The following is a 25,211-nucleotide window of genomic DNA, read 5'->3' as shown; positions in this document are numbered from 1 at the left end:
ATAAACAGCATTTGAATAATAAGCTACTCTGTGTAGGAAACACCCAAGCCCTGTTTATAATACTGCTTATAATTAGAGATGTCACTGAAGGGAAGCAGTTGATACAAACTTGGCAGGCAGCAAAGCTTACTGATTGCAATGTGTTCGCAGTTCCTACGATGTGCTGCCTGGATACACCCACATAAAGCTCACATCAATACAGAGTTCTGAAGGTCAACCCAAATTTTAACAGCAAACAGGAGAAATCAAAGCCCAGTCGGTAACATAATATTGTTAATATTCAACCTAAGAGAAATAACAGCTGGCTAAACCTAGAATGGAGTTTTGATTATTACTGTCAACTTGCACGTATTATTACCCAGAAATTGATCCTTAATGAATTCTAATGATTGTATATGTTATGGTCAATGCGTTTAATAGAATCTGGAAGAAGCAGAATGCACCCACTGACTTCCCTTTCAAGTGCTCCTTTCAGGACTAAGGCTTAATAGTATGCTTTTGTAATAAGACAGTAAGTCTGCTGAGACACTATTTTCAACAGATATACCACTACAGTTAATACTGTACCAATGAAAATTCAGCAGATGTCAAGGACTGTCCTGCCTTAATACTCACTTGAAATTAAAACAACAGTACTATTTAAAGGATGTGGTGGTGCTGATATTCATAGCTCATATCTTATGAAGTGTTAATAAATAAATATTTCAGTATTTTCCGTTCTTCTGCTGGGATCACGTTGATATACAAGAACACATAGGAGTTCCTTCTGTTGGCCTCTCTATCCTGTGACACTTCTTTTATACTGAAGTTCAGATTTAACTAACAGTAACTCTTAGAATTTGTATTGCAGTCTGAGTCCTATAAATCCACCCTTAAAGCAGTATGAACACAGCCAATATCCAACAGATATAGTTTATAAAGCTATCAAACATGCTACTTTAAAGGGCAGTTGTGCAACTGAAATATTATAAATTTTTTTTACGTATGGACAGATAATGCTGCACATTTAGACAGCATTTTATAGCATATAGTACAACTGATGTTTTGAAAAGCGTGCAGTCTAAAAATACAGAGGTATCACAGGACTGAATTAACCTCACAGTACACAAACAGGATGGAAAAGAAAACCTGAGCATATCCATATGCACTATCACTAACACACTGTCTTGGGCATAAGTACAAAGGGACATTAAATCCATCCTATCCTCAGGGCAGGATTTGCATTACTTATGTAAAGCTAACGTATGCTGGTACAACCTGCTCTGAAAGGTGCCTGTGCTGCAGATCATAGCATACCTCCCCTGGCACTGTGCTCCCCACCATCAAGGGTCCCCTTACCCCCACACCCAAAGCCTGACCCGTTCTGTGACTCCTGATCACGCCTGCAGCAGGCAGAGACACCATCCTCTTACCTGCCTGCAGCCTTGCCCAACACCATGGCTCTTCCACTCCTGTCCATAACCCACGTGTGCTTATTAGCAACCCCAGAAAAAAACAATGTTTTTTATTTATTTAAAATTACTACCTTTCCCACTGAAATATCTAAGTATTGGGGTTCATTTGAATCTGTCTCAGAGGAGAGGAAAGAGGATGTTAGTCTGCTCATTATCAGGCTACTTAAAGTTCTCAGATATGCTGTGCAGTATATTTGGCTGTATGCAATGCATACAGTGTACAAAAGGACCTGAGCCTATCCAACTACATGGAGCAGCATATTAGGCATCAGGATGCTCTGGCATGTGCATCTACTGAAGAACGTCCTATCTAACCAAGCAACAATTCTGCAAATAAGATCAATGTGTATTTACTGTGCTCACAACAAAACAAGCTTTCCTAGTCTCAGTTGTGCTTTGCCCTCCCATTATCTCTGGACAGAGAATTTTCAGTCACAGTAAACTCACACTAACTGAAATCATGTAACAACAAACTACTGGTACGTAATTTAAATACAGCGATAACTAATAAAAGGTTGTGAATGCATTTTAAACAAAATGCTGTTGAATTAAAACATCCAAAACCAATCACTTATGCCAAATGCTTTTTTAGAAGAAAAAATTTTAAATCCCATCAAGAAACCCTCTTGCTGATGAAGAGTTCCCACATGATTAAGACCCTAGTTCTCATATGCTAAATGCTAGGTCACATTGGTTTTTTGCTCTCTTCACATCAATGCAGTACTACTCAAAAACCTATGACAAACAGGTCCTGATGTTTTGTAAGGCATTACTTAGCTTAAAACCCACCACATGCTTTATGTCTTAGGTCACAGAAAGGAAGGAGTGAATGTAGGCAAAGCAATGATTTTGAAGCTGAAGGGGATTACGGGATTACAGCAGTTAGGCACCTGCTGGACTTGCAGTGTCCTTGGAGGGCTGTGTATCTTGTATTTTCCAGGGGAATGAGAGAGAAATGGAGCTTTCTGAATGCCCCTCCAGCTAATCCAGGGAACGTACCTTTGCAAACTACATGTCAGCCTGATACCTACCTGCCTGGTTACTGCTCCATCTGTGAGCCTTATTTCAAACAGCATCAACAACATAGCAGGAAAACAAACAAGCAAAACCAAAATACCCCCAAAATAAAATAAAATAAAATAAAATAAAACTAGACCAATTCCACTCAATTAATCTGCTGAACATCCATCAGAGAGTGCCTGCTCTGAGTCATGGCGGTCATTCCCAGTGCTTCCAGAAAAATCATGTTTTCACCCTTAGTCCCACATGAAGACAATACTCCTATGCAATATTCCCATGTAATACTGCAGTGCTGCAGTGTTCCCAGACTGCCACCACAAAACCAGGGTGAAGGAAGAGAACCTGAGCCTTTTATTGGCCCTAAAAAGCTGAAACATATCCAACTTTCCTCAATTAAAACACTTAGGAAACAGAAGAGTTGGAAGCCAAAGTCACCTCATCTTCCACAGACAAAAGCACATTTTAAAACTAGCATAAGCAGTAACAGCTGAATCTCTCTTATTCATGTTACCAAATTGCTTTCATTAAGTTTATGCTGGTTTCCCCAGCATGAAGCTTGCATTGCAAAGAATGGAGTTCTAGCAATTCACATGCAGAAGTGAGTTTTAAAGTATAAATAAGTAAACAAGCAAAACAGTGAAGTCTATTGTATCAGCACGTGCTTACACAATCCTAACACACATCCTCTATTTAAAATAACCATTATCACCCAGATTCTTCCCTGCAGACCCAACTGATAATCTTATAAAGACAAATACCCACCCAGCACAGCTAACTAATCCCCTAACATCCAGATATACTGTGTGAAACTATCTCTCCATTAAGCATTTCTGTGGCATTATTTAACAGAGCACTGAAATTAAACATCAATACCAAAAATTCAGAATTTAAGCCAGAACTTTCTCAATTATTTGTTCTATTCTTTAGCTTTATAGCCAAACCATTTGTTGACTTCCCTCTTGCAAACATGCAGAATTCACCATGGTGAAGAAAACTGAGGTTTAATTCTAATGTGAAATACAAACTATAGAATAGATCCACCGTGCAAAGGCAGCACCTTTCATCCAAGCCATTTCTCAAACAGCCTTACCACAAGTTTGGATTTTACAGGAAAAATCTGTTAATAGAGTACCTGTCTAGAAGGAAGAACAGGGGAAGCTGAACCTACAGATGATGGAGAAGAGGCAGCAGCTGAATCATGAGGTGGAGGGCAAGAGGGAGTTGGGGGCTGAGAATGGGATAAGCCTTTAGTAGGCAGCTTATTCTGTGTAGAGCAGAAACAGAGGAGAGTTATCCAAGAGAGTGACATTAGCACAGGTTAAGAGAATAACTTCACAGTCATGCACAAGAAAAAAAGATTACTACAATTTTGCACCATTCTCTAATTCTGCATAGTGAGGAGCCATTGAAATCGTCGTGACAAAACCTTCATCTCAGATGGCATTATTATACTCAGCTTTCTTATAAAAATAATTGCAATGGGCAATAAGTTAAGAAAGCATTAAAAAAAAATGCTACATGCCAAATTTCACTGAGAGCTACTGCTCACCAATTCATTAGAAACAGTGAGACAATAGTGTATACTTGTAAACACAGCAAATAAACCATGCCAAGACATTTCTCTTATGCTATGGTACTCTGACCACCTTTATGATTACAATTGTGTTTTACCTCAATTAAATTATGCAATAATATTTAAACTGAAGTTTTTACCAAATTTAATGGAGTCCAAATGACTTATCCGATCTACTCAAGATGAATGAAAGGTTAAAAGCAAAATCATGGCTTTTTTTATTTTTTATTTTTTTTTTTAAACCCAAGAATTCTAAGATCACTCTTCTAACTCAGCAATTCTGCAGGTACAAAACCTAATATTCACCTTTGGAAAATCCATGTATCCAAACAGTGAGGCAAGATGTGCTGCTTTCTCTTTAATGTTCTTTTTATGGAATTCTCTATTTGCTATGGTCTGAGCTCTTTTCTGCAGTAAGAGTCAGGAAAGGAAAGCCAGGGAAAGAAAGAGAGAGATTTCAGTTAACGACACAAATATCATCAGAATACAGCAAGTATGCAGAAAGTATTTTAATTCTCTTAATGTAACCTAAACTGAACAGATAAAAAGCAAGCATATCCAGGGAAAATACAGCACGCAGATTAATACATGTGGTTAAGAGAAAGGAAAAGTAATTGCTTATCACCTGTTTCATTTTTTCATCCAGGTGCTGAAGACGTTCAAGCACTCCAGAAAGTACAAATGCAGCAGAACAAGCAGATGCAAGATTTTCAGATGTTTCTGACAGACTGCGCTGGATATCTGTTTTTTCTAGAGCCTTTGGTCTCCTCGCCATATGATCAGAACCATTTAAAGACTGTTTGGTTTCCCTCACCTCGTGTTCAGGTCTAGCTACCACCTGAAACTGGGAAACACTTGAAGTGAAAAAAAAAAATCTCCCTTCTGCACTACCATGCAGCACACTTGGTTTTTAAAGATGCTTACAAAAGCACAGCACAGTCATGCACAGAATTAGAAATGAAACGCTCTCCTGGGTCTCACAGCAATCTCTCTCCACTATTTGTTGCACATCTACTGCTCATGCCCATGCACAGAAACACATCAGTGCTACTTATGAAAGTGCTGGCATCCTCCCCTAAGTCTATCCCAGCTTCTACACCAATAACCCCACACAGCATCAGTGGAGAACATCACAGTGTGTCTCCTTCTAGTTTTGCTTTTGTTTTATTCAAGATTTTTTTTAGCACTGCATCTGCCTGAAACCAGGGAATGAACTTGTGAAAACACCAGCAGTCGACTTTGGTGTAATGCTAGATCTAACGTGACATGACACAAGATGCAACATTCTTCAGATTTGAAGCATTTTCTGAGGAGCTCAAAATGGGTCTCTGATTTTCATATAAAAGAGCTTTTCAAGTAATTGAAGTCAGTCAGTTCAGCTTTTTCAAATTCAGTCCTAATAACTACTTTCCAGTTGGTCTTTTCATGATAGTTTTCTACTTCATTCCATTTGTCCAATTGAAATAAATTATACAAACTTTCCAAACTTCTCAGAATCAAAATTAAAAAAAGCTAATCCCAATCAGTGTGGTGTGCTCCCAATGTTACAGAACAGCACACCTGCTTTAAAAATAATCAATTCACAACTTGTTAATGAATGTGCATTTTTTTTCAAGCTGCCATGAAGAATTCCAATGCAATTCAGATCCCACTTTGCTGCAGACTACTCTTGGAAGATCACTACAGAATATTTACTAACATTGAAAATTAAATTCTAACATAAAGTGAATTAAACTAAGTACACTAAAAAATTTCACTCCATGTATATGATGCTGCAAAAGAGCTTCTAGCAGTATTTCTCACAAGTTCTACTTAAAGAAGTAGAAAATCTGGTCATTAAAATCAGATTTTCAATGCTCAAGCCTTTATCTTAGATATACTGCCAGTTTTCTCAGAGTGGAAATAGCACAAAGCATTATGTACATACACAGAATTTTTTCAGCTACTGTTGTTCTTTTCTTGCATGCTAAATGCAGATATGCAATGATAGTTACACAGAGTGAAGTCCAGGTGTGATTATACATAAATCAACACTACAGGTTGTCCAAGTTCTTTCCATGCAGATACTACTTCTTTCCAGAAGTTTTCTCATCTGGTCAAGCAGGTCTAAAAAAGCACTGAACTTCACAGTAGTTTTCATAAATCTTAGCTAAGTATATATATGAATGAGTCCTCATCAGAAAGAGGAACAGTACGCTTGTCAAATGTTACCCACGTGAGTTCCTACCTGCCTTTTTGGTTGAGATAGAAGACTTGTATCTTTAGGTTGAGCAAAGCGAGGATTAACAGGAGAGTCAGAAGAGAGCTGTGCTGGTCTATCTATTTGCTCCTTGTATAGTTTTATTTTTCAATTATAAAGACAGAGTGGGGGAAAAAAAAAAGGAAGATAGTAAATAGGATTCCAAGATATTGAGAATAAGAAATAAAAGCTGTTTTTAAACAGATACTACTACAGAGCTTCATCAGCATGTTTTGCAAATTTTCGTCCACAAGTCATTTTACTAACCTTTAACCTATTAAGCCTCAGTGTCTTTCTTGTAGCGAGGGGCCCAAAACTGAACACAGTACTGAAGGTGCAGCCTCACCAGAGCTGAGTACAGAGGGATGATCACCTCCCTGCTCCTGCTGGCAACACTATTTCTGATAAAAGCCACGATGCCATTGGCCTTCTTGGCCACCTGGGCACACTGCTGGCTCATGTTCAGCCAAGTGTCCATCAATACTCCCAGGTCCATTTCCTCTACACAGTCTTCCAGCCACTCTGCCCTAAGTCTATAACGTTAACCTCTGGTAAATGCATCAAGGCTTCCTTGAACATGAACAAGCAAAGTTCTGTACAGGTTTCACAAATTCTAGGGCACTGACATAGCTGGGAAGAATGCAGACAGCAGTGGTTGACTATCAAAGTCACTTGACAACTATGAAGACTGCACTTCTTGCAGACTTAAATATTTAAATTGACAAAGCACAAAATCAAGAAAGCTACCACTCTTGACAGCTCTTGGATACCTTGCACATCCTTTCTTCAGACTTTTTTTTTTTTTTTTTTTCTCTCTCCAAAGTATCAGGTTTGAATTCAGCTGATTCAGAAAGCCATCTTGCTGACTTAAGTGTGATTTTGAGATTGCCATCATTACCTTAAAAGCCTGGGATTATTTGCTGGGATTACTGCATTTATGAGAAAAAATTCTGTTGTGATACCATACACAGCCCAAGAGACTCCTATACAAATTAAATTTCTAGATTGCTCTACCGAAGATTTCCAGACTCTGAAATTCCACTACATGATATTAATGTACCCTATAATATAGGGTATAATATCTCCATATTACTTACTCATGTTTATTCCCTAATTACTAGGAGGAATACTCTTTAATATGCATAAAGAATTTAAAACATGAAAGGAAGAAAATCCACTTCAAACATGTAATAGATCCACTTGCCGCCCCCCCCCCCCAAAATCTGCATCACACTCACATGGAGGGACTACTGTTTAATTTCAGAGGTGACTTTGATGTTCATCTATGACCTACCTGCCTCCGAAAAATTGTATTTGGAGCATTCTCTTCAAACTTTGCCAATAGTTGAGTTGCCATTGATTTAACTTTATTCTGATTTATTCCTTCTCTGCCATCATTCTGTTCTTTCCCAACACTTGTCTCCTGGCTTGAAAATCCTGAGGCCTACAATAAAAGAACAAATTGTTTTTCTCAAGTATAGCAATAACATTAACAAAGAGAGAAAATAACATTCTAACCAGCAAAGAATCTACAGTATCTTAAAATTGACACTGCTTAGCATGCAAAATTCCATGACAGCAGTAAATAGGGAACACCAATCAATACTGGTGATCACAAAGCAGTCACAAAGGTTACCAACCTAAGAGAGAGAGCAGCAATCAAGCTACAACACAAACTCTTCAAACATAGACAAACAATGTTTAAGTAACTGAATTGCAAAAAGGAAAAAACCTTATACATTAATAGTCTAGTGTCAAAAAGAAAATGAACTAGTGTGATTGACCTAAATCTCTTATTTCTATCAAACAATTTAAATAAATGTAGCTCCTCTTCAGTGCACAGAACAGTGAATTCAAGTTTTCAGGTGACAAGGTTTTTCATTCCCAGCAAGCATAAGAGTCCAAACCCCATTCTTCTAACTCCCACTGCCTCCTCAGTTCTGGTGCTTTGCAATGAACTGGATAGGTGCTGACACTGCTTAACACCAACCTCCTCAAAGACACCAAAAAGACCTTTGCGACGTCTTTTGTTAGTCTCGTTTTCTTCTGTTTTCCCTTCAACCTGAAACAGGAAAGCCAAAACAGAATATCTGGATTAGTACAGAAGTTATGAAATTTAACTAATCCATTCCTCCCACAATACTTGCTTCCATTACCAGGTAAGTATGGTCTGGCCTCTGTTAAATAACATGACCACAGGTGAGCGGTGCCAGCACAGCACTCATAATCACTCTCCTCCAGCTCAGCAGGATCATTCCACACATGACAAGTCCTGCTGGCAGTAATCATGTTTATCAGCAGCACAGGAGCCCCTGACTGGGAGCTCTTACTCAAATCTGATGGGGAAAACGCATAAACCTTGTTCAACAAGGGACCTGCAACTCCTTGTTTACCTGCTTCCTTCAGCACTAATGAGCTTGTAATTCATAAAGCACTAGCACATTCTTGGAAACAAACAAACAAACAAACAAGGCATTAGAGCATCAGTTATTCTGTCAATTTTAATCTAAATGACGCTGGTTTCCAGATGAACAGCACAATCCCAAGGAAATTTTTCCACTACGGATCCCCATCTCCTTCAGTCTAGATTTTCATATGCAGAACATGCATTCATGGTGCAGGTATATCCCTTTCTTTTCACAGAATCATTTGATTTGAAAGCAACCCTTAAAGATCGTTTAGACCAACTCCCCCACAATGTAAAGGGAGATCTACAGCTTGATGAGGTTGGTCAGAGCTCCTTCCCAGCCTGACCTTGAATATCTTCAGGGCCAGAACACCCACCACCTCCTCTGGACAACCTGTTCCAGTGCTTCACTACCCTTACTGTAAAAATATTTTTTTCTTACATCCAGTCTAAATCTCCCTTCTTTTAGTTTGAGACCATTTCCCCTTCTCCTATCACAACAGACTCTGATAAAGAGCCTGTCCCCTTCTTTCTTTTAGCTCCTCTTTAGATACTTGAACGATTGCTATCAGGTCTCCCCAGAGCCTTCTCTTCTCCAGCCTGAGCAATTATTGTCTGTGTCTTTCTGCCTTGTAGGGTTCAGCTGCCCCATTACGGACTTACACAGTAGTATTTAAGCAACCAAACTGCCTACTTTGTTCTTAAGCTATGCACATACTCGGTTATTTTGCTGGACACAACACAAACAATATTTCATGCCTCAGACTGCCCCAATTTGCAAAATAGTTAATAAATGTTTGCATCATTTTTTATCGAATTCATTCTTAAAGAACTGACAATTTATCTAGTCAGGTTATGGAGAGATTTTGTATTGTAAACGTCAGGTTTGGCTCTATTTTATGAACAATGAACTATATTCCATTTACTTGTATTTTCCCGCAAGGTAACTCACAGACTGCTCATCCAGTTTGGAGAAAGAAAAAAAGAGATGGATCAAAGAACACAGTCTTCCTTTATATATATGCCGTGTTTATAGTAAGTCATTATGGAGTGAATAAAAATAATCCCAAACAACTTCTGGGCCAACACCAAAAGAATCAAATGACAATATTTTGATTACTCCATATGCTTTGGTTCTTTGTCTTCCAAGCACCAGCTTTCAGTAACGCAGTTTTACAATACTTAGAATCATTAGTCTACCAAGCAAGAGCGAACAACAACATATTCTGCATAATAATCTATACCACATAAAAGTAGAGTTTGCCTAAGTGAATGAAGCAAACAAGATGTTGCCTTTCAGAATCCACATAAAGGACTTTTGTTACAAAGAAGTGAAAAACAAAGCAATTTAATTGCCTAACAAAACTCCAAGAAAGATCATACTCTTCGTTGCATAAACACCTCAATTCATTTCTTAGTCTAGAGTACAGGAAATCTCAAGTTCCATTTGACACAGGAAGAAAAATGGGAAAGACTACTCAATCTAGCCCCGTGCTGCCAGGGCAACAACAGTCCCGTCAATGCCAGGCACCTCCTGGTCTCTCACCAGTTGTGCCCAGATAAAGATCCCCTGTCTAGCCAAATGAAAGGACAAACTGGATGGTACAGAGCTCACAACGAGATATTACAGTGCTCCATATGGTTTCTGATTTTGTGATACCTAAGTGCTCTTCTCCTGTCATATGTGGATAACACTCAACGCTACTTTTCACAGGGGAAAGAGCCACAAAACTGAAGAGACAGCCAAACTCTAACTCAAGTGGTTACCTTCCAGGAAGTCCTATTTCCCAGCTAGGTGGTTTCCCACTGTTACGTCTTTGCAAATTTCTGTCCCAGTCTGAGCAGTGTATTTCTTGTTAAGCTTCATGCACCATCCATGACGAGGCTGTAAGGCCTCACATAAAGTAAATGCTCCTGACAATCTCACTCCTCAAGCTGATTTGCAAAATATTGCTTCCCCTTCTCTGTTCAAACAAGCCCCTGTGGTGTGAAACTGAAGGGGCCCATCATGCAAATCACCTCATGCTTTCATGTAGTGCCAAGAAATTCACCTCCTGTTAGACAGAAGGCATGTTTTACAATGAGAGGTTAGTCAGAGGGCTGTATGCCTCAGTAATGGAAAGATTTCCCCACTACTACTAGTTACTTCTGCAAATAACTCAGAGAAAAATAATAACATTGTGGTCCGGAAAAAAAAAAGTTTTTCTTCTAAAGATGTCACCCACAAGAAAATGCAATGTTTATTTTGCCTGTTTACTTTCTCAGTGCTTAGTTAGATGGGAAAAATGCCACTATGTTTTGTCTGTATGTGGATGTCAGGGAAAAGATATTTCCTAACAAGGATATATGAGCTTACAGGGCAGCTGACTGTCCACGGGTTTAGAAAATATGTTTGTGAATGGAAAACATCTGAGACATAAGTAAATCTAGGAAATATCTGGAAATTCTGAAGTAGTTTTTCAGGAAACCAAAAAGAATAAAACAAAAACAACCCACATCTCTACCACAATTAAGGAGGTAAGATAGTAACAAATGCAAAAAGAAACACATTTAAAACATTGATTAAGTTAATAAACATCCACCTGATTTTTTATTAAGGACACCACACTCAGAGTAGAAAAATTGTGTTTCTGCAGGCAAAACTTGGCAAATACTGCATAGGGCATAAAGGAAACAATGAAGTATTAAGGAGGTCTGTAAAAACAAACAAAACAAACAAATTTCTGTCTAGCCTAGGAAATTCAAAACTTGGAACAGTTTTGCTTAAAGCTGTATGTCAGAAAACATAAGTTGAACTCATTCTGGTGGAGAAGCACACACTGCTGTCTAACTAGCACTGGTTAATTTCAGCAAGACACTACTGCCTGGGAGCTAGATTTGGCAGACACTCCCCATTTAAAATGAAGTGACGTTTGGCTGTGAAAGCAAAACCCCTCCTCAAGGTCTTCCTTCAGCAGAAGACCAAATTAATGAATAAGTGGAGGGCGAAACAGAATAATTTCATTACAGCAACTTCTAATTTAGAACTTTTGAACTTACAGTCCATTCAGAAATACAAAGGCAATACTCCCACTGCACACAATCCTAACTCAGCCAGTATTAACTCCGCTCTCCATACCTCTTCAAAGCACTGTAGTCTTTAATTGCAACACGTACAGGCATTGACGTGTTTCATACAGGGACATAAACTGGGCATGTCAATAAGTTTTCATCAGTAAGTGACACAGAGAGATGTGTCTGAACAGATCACTATCCCAGGGTCATGTTAGTTAAACTGTATGTCTGCTGTTTGCCACCCTTGCAGGCTTTAATATCTAGAGGGGTATGAAGGGCTCACATGCAGAACATAGACAGAACCCTCTAACTGCTCAAAAAAGCTTCTAAGACTTCTTACATACCAGTGACTATTTGAACAAATATATAAGATTACGAATATATATTTAAAGCTAGGAATATAAAGTTACAATACTATTTTTCTTAAAGGGAGTAATAGTCATGCCTAGCAAAATCTCAGACTTCCCCATCAAAAGAAAAGAAAACAAAACCACAACAAAACAAGAACAAAAGAAAACAGTACAACTACAAAATGTGGCATGTAGCCAAACTTCTTAAAAATACCTCTAGGAAACTTTCTAAAAAGAAAGCATAAGAAACATTGCAGGTAATGTAACCAACAACTCCAACATCTTGAGTTGATAACCGCAACTTAGGAACACATCAAATAAAACATCCTCCTTCCCTGCCTTTTATCTACACTGAAGAAGATTGATATGGAGAATGAACATGAAATCTCCTGAAATACACACAAATCCTCACTAAGATTAGACTATTGGCATTATATATGCTTAACTGGGTTTACTAATGCTTCAGCCATTTCACAGTGACAATGCTTCAGTTTTATCATTACAAACATCATAATGATGTAGTGTTCACGTATGTTAATTTTTGTTGAAATCTTATTTTACTTCCTTAACGTGCACACAAATCTTCGCCCTTATTTATGAGCAAAGGAGTTAATTTTCCACCTTTAAAAGACAAAGATTTATAGAGCAAACCATTCTTCACAGTTTACCTTTGGCACTCGCTTCCTTGGTAAAGTTAAGTTGATGTAATTATTAAAGATGAAGTTTGATGATTTTGCTGAGCAAAGTTCATTACTTTCTCCATTTTGCTTATCCCCAGCATCTGTTTAAAAAAAAAAAAAAAAAAGACTGAAGTATACTTATTCAATTTAAAAAAAAAATAATTTGCCAACGCCGCTACATTTCAGCTGAATAGTAGTAAGAATTATGTATGAGAAACTCAGGCTATAAAATGCATACAATACAGAGGTAAGTTTTTAACAAACCAACAAAAAAATCAAGGAACAGACATGACATAGGCAGTCACCCTTAACAGAGAATGATTCTTAATGATCTTATACACAAACTTAGTGATTTCAAGCTGCAGTTATCCAACCTGCCTGGATGCCCACCTGTGCTACCTGGTGTAGGGAACCTGCTTTGGCAGGGGGGTTGGACTCAATGATCTCTGGAGGTCCCTTCCAACCCCTACAATTCTGTGATTCTGTGAACTGCCTCTGTTCTCTGAAACCATCAAGGACCTGCAAAACCTTGGTGTCCCATCGTGTTCTTCCCCCTTTCTGTTTCTAAGCACAAGTAATGACTGCAGACATTACTGTGTGCCAGAATGGCTCAATTGGGAAATGGCTGGTGGCTCAGACGCAGTGCTTGTGAGCAGCCTAGGTGAAGTGCTCCCCCTTCCCAAACTTGGGAGAACACGCAACAGTTCAGCTTACCTACTGTCCTCAGAGGTGTGCCCCTGAACAGCTCATAAAATTTGGAGAGGTACATGACCATGCTGAGCTTGTCAGGCTCCTCAGCTGACCCCACCTCCTTCCCTGTGGTCAAAGGGGGGATTCCAAATTCCCGCTCAGCGACATCAAATGCCAGTTGGTTGTTTTTGACAATGTCCTCTTCGTTCAGTGCATCAAAGTCTCTGTGGGGGAGAATGTACAGGCATCAGTACCAGTTTGCTCTCTGTATCCCCTGGAAACACAACAGGTTCCCCTTGTAAATCAGAGAGGTGCAAGACAAGAATGTAAGAACAGGCATGGGCATTTCACCATGTGAATCCTAGCTCTAACCAAAACCACAAGGAGTAATTTAGGTGAGTATTTTAGGAAACAAGCATGTTATATGTGTGCATGCACACATGCAGATGCACTGCATTTCTCTTTAAGGTGTTACATGCACAGCTTGAATGAGGAGCTCCTGCACATATCATAACCAGATTTATTAGTGCACTAAATAAGTATATCACACATTTGGAACTGCATTACCATTCTCTAACACATTTTCTCTAGGACTTATTTTAAGGCTCCAGTACCTTTGAACAACTTCCAAAATCCATTATTAAAATAAATGAGAATAAGTTATAAAGCTCCAGGCAGGGTAGTTTCTTTCTCCTCATAAGGAATGTGAGCTTTTGAACCCAAAAGAATTTCTCTCTTCTCAACACCCATTTCTGGAGCCAGAGAGTGCACACAGCCCTCTGCCCCAGCACTGCCTGCAGCCTGTCCCTCACTGGCCTGCTCAGCTCCCGTCTGGCCACGTGCTTCCTTCAGCAACCGCATTTAACAGGAGAAGCCAACAAGATCCAAGCAAGTGAACAAACAGCATGACATATGTTAGCTCAGGAATCTTTCAACTTTCTAGAGAGCAGTGCCCAAGAGATACATTTCCCACATACAGCAAGGACGACTTTGCTTTCTACTCTCTCCTTTAGCAACAAAACCATCCATAATCAGCTGCCACACTCATTCCACCCCCTCCTCTTTTTTTTTTTTTAAAAGTTTCTATTTATTTATTTAGCAACTAACCTAACAAAAAAAAAAACTTCCACCACAAAAACCTCACCCCAAACAACCCATCAACCTTTTTCTTAGAATGTGCAGTGTTAGTTCTTCCTCTGATAAAGGTATACAAGCAAGTGCCCTGGACATCATTCCTATTTTTTTTTTTTCCCAAATTATTATACCACATTAAAAAAAAACAACTCAATGATTTCTTTCATTTATCTACAATAAAGAGCAGCTGACAGTAATTCACTCACGACTCCTAAGTCTGTGAGTGACTAATCTGCATGGAAAGGCAAGAGAAAGAACCCACTGCATTTTGGGGACTTGGGAGAGGGCAGAAGAGTCACCTCAGCATAGATGTCAACAAGCAGGCCTTGTGATCCCCTGCCAGTTATTGCCACTCCTGCTCCAAGTTAAAGACCAGCCCTCTTGTCTCTAACTGAGAAACCTTTTAAAATATTCAAATATAAGAAGTCAAGCCTAGGGTAAGGACCCCAGAAACACAGTAAAAAATGGAGAAGCTGGCATACAATCAATTCCTAGAATAGTTAATTTTCAAGGGCCCACATGCCAGGACACTGGATGAAGAACTGTGCAAGGCTGCCATCTCCCACATCACCTCTGTGGCCTGGGGTTTGCCTAGGCTACTGTGGTAACCACTACAGCAGGCATAAGACAGTTCATTTAAGACTGAACCAAGTATTTTTCTAACTGCTGACAGTACCATTACAACTGTGGTTTTAAATATATCCTAAAAACCTGTCTCCAGGCAGACTTGGGAATACAGCTCTCACATTCTCCGAGCACTGCAATTTTCATTTTAAGTAACTGTGTGAATCCCATGAACATAATCACAAGTCACAAGGTTCAAAATTTTCCTAAATCTTTGAAAGCATATGCATTTCATTTTGCATATGCAAGGACACACAGGGAAGAAAAAGAAAAAAAAAAAGGTAAAACAAAAACAACCCTACTACCCTGTGCCCCAAAACCAGGCTATGGTGTGTACTTCCTTGCAAAAACAAATAGAAGTGAATTGTAGAGTACCAGTATTTTGGCTGCTCTTATGCTATACTTTGGTGAATACTTGATATATCCTGTGCCTAAAATCTACAGATGTCACTTACATGAGGTCAGGCCTGAAGCGATGGATAATTGCACACAATGCAAGGCCACTTTTCCAAGAGGTAGTCAGGTCTGTGATGTTAACATTACGGTACCCTTCTGTCTGTTTCTGACACCAGGTCAAGAGTTTGTTAGGTCGAATGTCCGACTCTGCAGTTAGAAAAGAGCAAATATTTCGATCATTTTTTGTATGCTCAGAAAGCTTCAATATTTCAATACAAGCATGAGATACCACATACCATGTCTTGAGAGATTCACTGATCTTCTAATGGAGCTTGCTCTTTCAAGAGAACATTGCTGTAACTCATTGGTAACGTATAATTGTTTCACCTACAAGTTAAAATCATTTGTAACACAACGTTAGAATTGCTTGAAGGGAAAAAAAACTTTTTTTTTCTTTCTAGGTTAACTTTATCAACAGCTGGATCTAGACTACAGTCTTCTGAAGATTTTATGTACTACTTGTGGCCATACGTGGACAAAAGAAACCCAGCAAAAATAACAAACAACTGTGATTTCCCAAGCGAGTCTTTTGAGTACTGACCTGGTGAGGTCGAACACAGCTTGAGTTCAAGTTTGGGTACCTCGTTCCTGGATCAATGGTATACTGGTCAAAGTTCTTGTTAATATTTTCAGGGGTAGTCTGAGGCAAGAGTCGATAAATACTCTCCCTTACAAAGAAAAGAAAAAAAAAAGATGCAAAATACATTGATTATAAGATATTCATTAAATAAAAAGATTTTATTTTATTTTTTTTTTTGTGGTTACCTGCACCTTTATTTTGATTCTGCCTGGACAAATGTTATGCACTAACTGCATAATGCATCCACCCCATTTCTTACCCCCACTCAGCAGGAAAAGGATGCCAGACAGAAAGAAGGTCAACAAAAAGACAGACTCTCAGAACTTATGCCCATATTTTCCTGAGGCAGGAAGAGAGCAAGAAGAAGAACTTAAAAAAAGAAGGTTACATCATACAGTCATCTGGTTTTGCTTTAACCTCCACCCAAGGAGTAACTTCTTTACCACATAACAGCACAAAAACCCATCATTCTGTATTCCTATAACCACCACAGCCTTTTTTATTATGCTGTTCAATTTTCCACTGGGGACTATGAAGCGTTTGAGTCATCACACACGCTTCTATCTTAAAAATCCTCAAAGCACTGTACTTTGTAATGCTCCTACTTGCATTACCACAACCATGACTATTTCTATAGTCTATCTACCCCTAAAAAGCTTGGGTAGCTGCAGGAGAGCAGGGCAGCTGCTGTCAGCACCAAAGTCAGCAACTTCAACCATCAGACCATTGACACACCAGGATTACTGGTGTAGTTAACAACAGGTTTTTGCTCTGATCAAGAAGTCATTACACAGAGAAAGAAGCTTATGATTCAGCACAACAGCAATTCATCTTTGCAGACATTTATCAGACTAAATAGAGAGGGCAGTTGACCTACTAAGCCAAAAAGCAAAGTTAAAAACAGATACTAATAATGAAAGCTGTTGGCTTTAAAGTATTTGTTTACGGTTGTTTCAGCAATGAACATCTTTTTTCTACTGAAATTAAAAAAAAAAAGAAAAAAAAACAAAAAAAAAAAACAACAACAAACACAAAACACAGGTGCTGAGGTGCTTGGAGTGTTATTTCTCTTCACAAGATCATAGAATCATAGGATGGTTGGTTTAGGTTGTAAAGGAGCTTCAAGATGACAGAGCTCCAACATCTCTGACACGGGCAGGGCTGCCATCTACTACATTAGACTTCCCAGGGCTCCATCCAATCTGGCCTTGAACACCTCCAGGACTGAGGCACCCACAACTTCTCTGGGCAACTTGTAGTAGTTAAACTACAGGTTTAAAGATAACATTAGATTTTTCCCACAGATTATACTTAAATCTAGTCATTCATAACTTAAATTAATGATTTAGACCCATGTCAGGCATGCTGCTGGATCTCTGAATCCCTGTACAGAAGTAACAGAAGTGCCACTGTAAGAATGGATAATTTCAACTGAATGCCACTGCAGGGAAACAAAATTTTTATCCAGATGATGTTTCATCTTCCACTGTCTTCAACCAACACAGCAACACCTGAAAACATACTGAAAATGAGGAAGACAAAAGCAGAGCTCACCGTTCAGCAAGGATTTCTAGTGGGGGTTTTCCTTGAGCCCAGCTCCGCACCATCCAAGCGGTATCAAAAGCAGCTAAGAAGCCTCTTGCACAGCCAGTACCCATTGGCCAGAAAGGCTGTAAGAAACATTTACATTTTAACTCTTTGTATTTCTTCAGATTTTATTACAGAACTTACGGTATGAATTTGGAACATAACTTTTCACAGTCTTAGAAAAGCAGCCTGGAAAGAGTTAAAATACAGCACAGCCAACTTTTACAGTTTTTAGAGGTTTCTCTAAGACTCAGATAATGAAGAAGACTGCTTTCACTTTTTCTTTTTTTCTTTTTTCTTTTTTTGGTAACTTGTACATTGAAAAACTGACTTCTTAACTTCAAGAAGTAAGGCCTAGAAAAAAAAAGACTGAGTAGTCAAAAATCAGTCAGGCTTTTTTGTTTGTTTGTTTGTTTGAAAGGTGGTGGGGCAGGGTATGAGGGGTGGGAATTATGCCTTTTTTTCTTTCATTTGGACTAGTCTTCTCAAACACTTCAGGCTGTCAATCTGGTTAAAAATAATAATAATAAGACAAATGTGTGTTTTACAGCTAATGGATACTTTTCACTTAAGAAAGAAAACATACTAAAGCAAAGAGACTGCAATAAAATTTGGACTAAGTTTTTCCCTCTGACTGAAATCAGGAGAGTTATACCATGCACCTAAGCTGAAGACACATAGCTCACAGTTTTCAGACAGAAATACAACACGCATAAAGCAAAACAGAATCCCAGACAGGGACTACCAGCCAAGCATTAGTTATGACATAAACTATGGCATTTAAAAAAAAAGAATAAAACGTCTACTCCGAGGAAGGTACGTTTGTTTCAGGACATGGAAGAGAATACAAAGACTGTTTGACAAGGGAGATAAAATGGCTGGATTTAAAAAAGTATTTGGAAAATAAGCCTAGGTGTACCTCAAGTAAACTGTCTCCAACAAGTGCAACCAGGAGCTGATGCCTGTGCCTTTCTCTCACCAGTGCAGCATTCTCAGATGCATACATAGACGTAAAATCAAACATTGCTACATCTGGTTGCCCATAGTGATTAATTGCAAAATCCAAGGAAGGCAGCTGATAGTTGGTTGCAAAGTCAGCAGCTTCTCGAGCGTAGGACAGCAAATTGCTCTGGTTCACATTCTCCCCACAGAGGAGTGACTCAGTATCGATGTAGTCCTGCAAGAGAGAGGGGTGAAGGATTACATACTCCATCTAAACTCTCTGAAGTGGAGCCTTGATGTCTCATAGCATCAGAGCGGAATGTACATCTCCCGGCGTAAAGAACCAAGGGAAATTTATCATGATCTCTCAAAAGTACACAAATATAGGTTTCTTCTGCTACCGCAAATAGGAACACTGTGCCAATAGTGAAAAGCAGCTTTATTTGCAATAAAATACTATGGAGCGTCCCAGCTCTTTAGCTATGTGTTTTCTTCATAACTTCCGTTCTATCAAAAGATGTGATCATCGTCACTCCAACTCTTTTTCCTTTGAGTGCACACTACATAAAAAAACAAATTGGAGCAGAAATAACTACGAAACAAGGATGTTAATATGCCATTCTCAACCTGAAGGTTTGGCTTAATAGCTCAGTTAAGTCCACACAGTCAAACTCGGACCACAGAAATTTTTCTGTTCTTATCTTGGGTTGATTTTGGGTTGATTTTTCTTTTTCTTTTTTTTTTTTTTCTGTGCCTGTTTTTCCAGTCAGTGTGGTAAAGGACATTCCCTTTATAGGTCACTCTATTTAAAGCCAAAGATTATTAATAAGGCAGTTTCTATTTACAGCTTAATCACGGATGAGACCCCTAATCACAAGGATGATGCCACAGAATGGCTATGAGCCTAGTTGTCTTTCAGCAGATTGTTCTCTTTACTCAGATATGAGAGACTCAGGAAAATGACAGCCAGGCCACAGCTCCTCTTCCTTAAATGCCCCATCCCACCCATCTGAAGACATCAGCCTCTTAGCTCCAGGGGCCACCCACCACTGTCCTGTCACCTCTGAGGCAATCACTGTGGTTGCATCCTCCAAAAAGTCTGGAAATTGTAGCATTGAGTTAAGTGGTCCCATCAGAAAGAAGTCTTCCGACAGTTCCCTACAGGCACTTCCTATGGGAATTTATAATTGACTGTTTTGGCATCGTCTTACTTCACAAGAAAAGTTGCCTACTACTGCATTTCCAGGAAGAGAAATTTAAATAGTGCCTTAAGTAGTGCCAAAACACTTTCTAGAAACAAAGGAAAACAACCTCTTTCTTTTAGAGAAGAAAAAAAATAAATAAAAGGAAAAAGAAAAAAACCACTGTTTTTCAAAAGGCCCCAGAAATTTCCAGGTATTTTTGAAAGCTCATGCCCTCATGTTTACACACTTGTTCTAGCAGGTTTTATCAACTTCGGAGAATTTGCTACTTAACCTGGGGTAGATTATAACACTTCCTCGTTTGTCTGATGAAGCTGGACATAGTTGTGCGAGGTTAACCTTAAACAAGGTTCTTATTTTTGGGGTGGTGACAACACCACACATTTCTAAGCTGAATGAAAATCTCATTTTTGCCAGTCTAGCAAGTGAGAAATTTAGCAAGTATAATTTTTACCTCTCTATAGAAACTTTGTGCTAATAGGAAAAACAACAACAACAGTCAACAGTGTAAAGCCTAAGTGATCTGAGCTCTAATCAGGTGACCTAATAAGTCTATAAACACCTTCCATAATATGGAATAACATTTATGCAGATGTTCACAGTTATTATGTGCCAAGTAAATGAAGTAAAGCTTTACCCAGAATTTTTACATACATTTATAATCACTCCTTTGTCCAGAAGACTCTGTTTTTTTGCCGTCATCACAAAATAATGTGTGCTATCTTTGTAGTAAACAATATTCTCCAGGTCAATTCCTGAAAGAGAATACATTTGTTACAACGCACAAGGCATTTTCTGTCATTTACTAATAACACTATAGTGAGACCTACTAGGTCTTCTTGTTCCACTTTCCCAAGGAGTGACCCAATGAGTTTGTCTCAACATAATTTAAAGATATTTGGCATTCTAGTAAGGAAAAGCCAGTTAATTACAACCTTATTAATAGGATGTTTGATAGGACAAAGGGGAACAGTTTTAGACTAAAAGGGAGGAGATTCAGATTAGATGTCAGGGGAAGTTTTTCACTGAGGGAGTGGTGATGTGCTGGAACAGTTTACCCAGAGTGGTTGTGCATGCTCTGTTCCTGGAGGTGTTCAAGGCCAGGTTGGATGGGGCTCTGGGTAGCCTGATCTAGTGTCTGATTCAGTGGTTGGCCACCATGCCCAAAGCAGAGGGTCTGGAACCAGGCAATTTTTGAGGTCCCTTCCAACTCAAGCCACTCTATGATTCTATGATGAATCTTCCGGGGGTGAGAAAGAGAAATAAAAGGAACAACATGCTTTTTAGGTTGGTAGACTTCTGCCTTTGGGTCTAACCAGAAGTTTTGATGTTGTTACAGTAGCAATATCAATAATAAATTAGCTGTAAGAATGGAATTGTTTGTACTTCCAGGGGATGCAACTATTCTGAAACCTCTTTTCATACAGATAGATGTATTTCACTGTTTATATTCAAATATTTATGGCACTTTATCAGATCTGCACATCGAAAAGAAAAACAAACCCCTCCTAGAAGGGCAATACCTTTTTCACAGGGTTCACTCAGTATGTGAACAGACACACACAAACAAAACAAACCATGCCTTCAGGGAAATCTTTGGGCACTGAAAGAGCTCTGCTCAAGTTGATTGGACATGGCTTTTTTTTTTTTTTTTTAAACAGTTGAGAAAAATTTAAACACCAAAACAAACAACAGTGTGGCAACACCTAAGCTAAAAAGAAAATCCCACCACATCGTAAATATACATAACTTCCCTTGGCAAGATTATGACATCATCAGCACTTTATCATTTGTTTTTTTTTAATAAATGTATTCAAATTGATGCTAATAGAAATATTCTCCACCTGTTTCCTCTTTAAGGTCTTGGAAGAACTTCTGATTGAAGATGAAAGCAACACCACTAATTTCTTCTACTTTGGCTTCTGCAGTTGTATTTCTGTTTATAAAATTGGCAGTGATAGCTATAGCTAGCTTTCCACGGAACTCCTTTCTCCTAAAACCTAGTAAGCAAAGAAAATAAATAAAAACACTGAAAACTTGACATAAGAATATGAAGGAGGATCAGCTGAAGAATACTTGGTCTAATCCAGTATTTCATCAAACACCACAATCAGCACATTCCATCTTAAATTCCCTTGAATGCAAAGTCTTTTCCCCCCAGTCCCAGCTGCAAAAGTGGAATTGTACTGTATTCAAGATAAAGTCTCATTTTAAAAACAAACTAAGACAAAACAACCTACTGAAGTCTGAAGTGGAGGTAGGGGAAGAAGTTGAACATGAGAAGTTAAAGAAAAGTGGGGAATGAAGATAAACTGGAAACGGTGCAGATAAACTTAATTGAGGGAAACATTTTTAACCTGCTGAATAACAAATGTGATTTATGTTAGATGGCAGTAATCAGTTTTGAAAAAACATGCAAAAATCATTAGTCAAAAGCAGCATCTGAGAAAACAGAAACCTCTATAACAGGGCTTAGCTGCACACACTAAAAACTAATGCAATTTTTCAAAGATTTTAGGGGTTGAAAAATATTCAGTAACTTATTTCCAATATGAGCAGTTCAACGAGCAAAGTTACTTGCATTCTTACTTCATCCTAATTTCACAAAAACACCTGCTAAACACCCATCTTGCAATTATGCATTCCGTTTTTGTATGTGTATTCCCTTTATACATAAGGAAATTGTGAAGTAGGACAGATTCTGTATTTTTCACTAATTGCACGTGACTTGACAGAGAATACATGCACTTCTATTAAGAAATCAGTCAGCTATGATTTTTCTCACTGTGCATCTTGATACATTCTCAAAATTTCATTGGAATAAGTTAACATGAAAATACCAGCTTCTGTATGTAAATAATCTTCAGTGCATGAAATATTCCCTCAGATCCTGTAACAATGATAACTACCAGCTTCTCAGTTGAGTCTGCAGCTGAGGTAAGAGTAATTTTATTTTGCTAACACCTGACTACTTAAATAATCCTTCATAGGGGATAGACAGCACAAAAGCGTGGAGATTTTTCTAATAAAAGATATAAGGAGTTAATTCTTAGCATATTGCATTTGACAGACATAAGAAAAGAACCCAGATCTATTACAAAGCTAACAAAAAAGGGGAAATGGAGTATTTACTGAACTTAAATTAACATGGACATAATTAAAGCTACAAGGAAGGCATATAATTAGGTAACAAGCTTGTCTGTGTGATACAGCAGCAGCTTAAGTAGTGTCTCACTAACAAAGAGCTCAGGCAGTCTACATTCTCAGCACTGACTCAAGACCATTAAGCGCATGCCCCCCCCTTTCAATAATTTATTATCTTTTCAAACTGTTTCCAAAGTAACTGTGTCTGAAATTAAATCATCTTTACACAGGACTTACACCTCTGATGCCTTCATTAAATACCTGTCAGTCACCTTTTGGTCATTAGCTCAAGCATATAGGCAAGCCTACGGCACAATAGCAAAGACAATGCAATTCCTGACATGCATCTTGTCAGTGCTCTAAGTTAAATAACCATGCGATTACCTAACACTGAAGGTAGCCCAATGGAACCACGCTATATTCTGGAGGCAAAGCAGATACAGACAGTGCTGAGAATCAGTCACAACATTTAAGTATCTTTATTTTGAGCCACAACTTAACAACAAAAGTAGAACATAGCACATAAAAAAACAACTTGTTTTCTCAGACATCAGTGGATTTAAAGGCAGCACGTTCCTTTTTGTTCTCTGACTTCCAGGTCTTGCAATATATCCTAACAGAAAAAACCAACATGGCTAACAGCAGACATTCACCTACCTTCTAATGTGTTTCTGCGGCCATCTGCACCAACAATAACATCAAATTCATACTCTGACAAAGGGTGATCCACCGGGAGAAACTCAGCCCTCCAACCTATCTCTAAAACCACAAAGAATAATATTTGTTCAGAAATACAGCAGGGTTTTCAGTCTGAAGAAAAAGTATCAGGATAAGTGGTCTATTTCTCATTCAAATGGATTTGCATTCTGCCTCAGATCAATGCAGGGAAAAAACTGCGTTAAGCAATGTGTCAAGCTCACAAGCTGTCAACATAAAAAGGATGCCTTTACTTGGATCTCCTGAAGCACAAAACCTCCTCTAAGGCCCATATCACAAGTACATGCTCACAAAAATAGTCTCACAACTACTTTACTAAGGGAGCACATATACATATTAACAGGAAAAGATGGGTTTTAAAAGAAGAAAGATAGCCTCCTCACATCAATATTAATTCTGTCTCCTAAATGGCAATTTAACAGAAGTATAGTAATGAAGATGAATTTCATATTTGCATATTTGTGTTAAAACTGTTTGACTAAAAGTGTTAGTATTGCCAACATTTAAGAGATATATAATAGGTTTCAAGTACTTTTAACAATTTATTTGTTCTAGTATTGGCACATGAACATTTACAGAGGAATAGCACAGTATTCTAATGAAGTAAAATTCAAAAATATTCTATTGCTACTACTCCTTAAATACTAATATATGGAGAGATTTTTTCTTTATTTTGTGCATACAAATCTTGCATAAGATGACTGATAAGACCTTAAGCAAGTGGGAGTTGTATCAAATGTGAAAGCAAAATGAGGCCCAGAGTGCTTCATCCATTCTCTATATTTGTATTATCAATCAAAAATTGTTTTTGCAAGAAGATACCAGAAAGCCACAGCAGACTCCCTGCAAAGCCTCGAATGCATGCCAGAAGACACAGTGCAAAACCTCAACTCTTAAAGCTGGACCATATTTTAAGAATTATCAGAGCACTGTCACAACAATACTTATTATGCCTACAGTTGCAGACAGCAAACCTGGCTAAAAAAAGAAGGGCAAAAGATTCCAGTTCCTTTAAGCAGAATTCAACTACCTTGACAGATTTCTCTTAAGACCTGACATGAAGTTACTCTGTAAAGAATCACATTATGATAAACCATACTTTGATTTTCCTGATCTTCAGGGGGTTCCAGGACTTTCACAAATTCTAGATTCACGTGGATTTCAACTCCTAGCATAAGTGCAACTTTGAAGAGGATAAGTTGAAGTTGTCGAATACCTGTGAGTAGCAAGAAGCAAAGATGTATTCAATGCATAAGCAAGTACAGGTTCTGTCAGCATGCCACCCAGCTGATATTCATTGTTAACAAAAACATATAGCACTATTATTTCCCATACTGTGGCAAATTCAAATGTAGCAA

At 38.4% G+C, this 25,211-nt stretch overlaps 1 protein-coding gene across 1 annotated transcript in view; it reads right to left on the bottom strand.

The window, feature by feature from the left end:
- The window catches only part of MICAL2 (microtubule associated monooxygenase, calponin and LIM domain containing 2), a 120,532-nt gene that overhangs the window by 55,409 nt on the left and 39,912 nt on the right, over positions 1 to 25,211 (bottom strand). The window contains exons 4-20 of the mRNA XM_042881844.1: positions 24,953 to 25,069; positions 23,794 to 23,895; positions 21,837 to 21,992; positions 20,647 to 20,747; positions 18,768 to 19,025; positions 17,816 to 17,931; positions 16,223 to 16,349; positions 15,918 to 16,008; positions 15,681 to 15,828; positions 13,492 to 13,691; positions 12,766 to 12,878; positions 8,277 to 8,348; positions 7,581 to 7,730; positions 6,275 to 6,376; positions 4,673 to 4,891; positions 4,354 to 4,455; positions 3,607 to 3,738 (exon numbers count right to left, since the gene is read on the bottom strand). Of these exons, the coding sequence (XP_042737778.1) occupies positions 3,607 to 3,738; positions 4,354 to 4,455; positions 4,673 to 4,891; positions 6,275 to 6,376; positions 7,581 to 7,730; positions 8,277 to 8,348; positions 12,766 to 12,878; positions 13,492 to 13,691; positions 15,681 to 15,828; positions 15,918 to 16,008; positions 16,223 to 16,349; positions 17,816 to 17,931; positions 18,768 to 19,025; positions 20,647 to 20,747; positions 21,837 to 21,992; positions 23,794 to 23,895; positions 24,953 to 25,069 (2,306 nt within the window). The remainder of the gene's footprint in view (positions 1 to 3,606; positions 3,739 to 4,353; positions 4,456 to 4,672; positions 4,892 to 6,274; positions 6,377 to 7,580; positions 7,731 to 8,276; positions 8,349 to 12,765; positions 12,879 to 13,491; positions 13,692 to 15,680; positions 15,829 to 15,917; positions 16,009 to 16,222; positions 16,350 to 17,815; positions 17,932 to 18,767; positions 19,026 to 20,646; positions 20,748 to 21,836; positions 21,993 to 23,793; positions 23,896 to 24,952; positions 25,070 to 25,211) is intronic.

This window comes from Lagopus leucura, unplaced genomic scaffold (assembly GCF_019238085.1).
Source record: "Lagopus leucura isolate 7727_CA_CO unplaced genomic scaffold, USGS_WTPT01 Super-Scaffold_100033, whole genome shotgun sequence".
NCBI classification, from domain to species: domain Eukaryota; kingdom Metazoa; phylum Chordata; class Aves; order Galliformes; family Phasianidae; genus Lagopus; species Lagopus leucura.
Note: the sequence above shows the minus strand (reverse complement) of the source record. Positions and strands in the feature narration are given on the sequence as shown.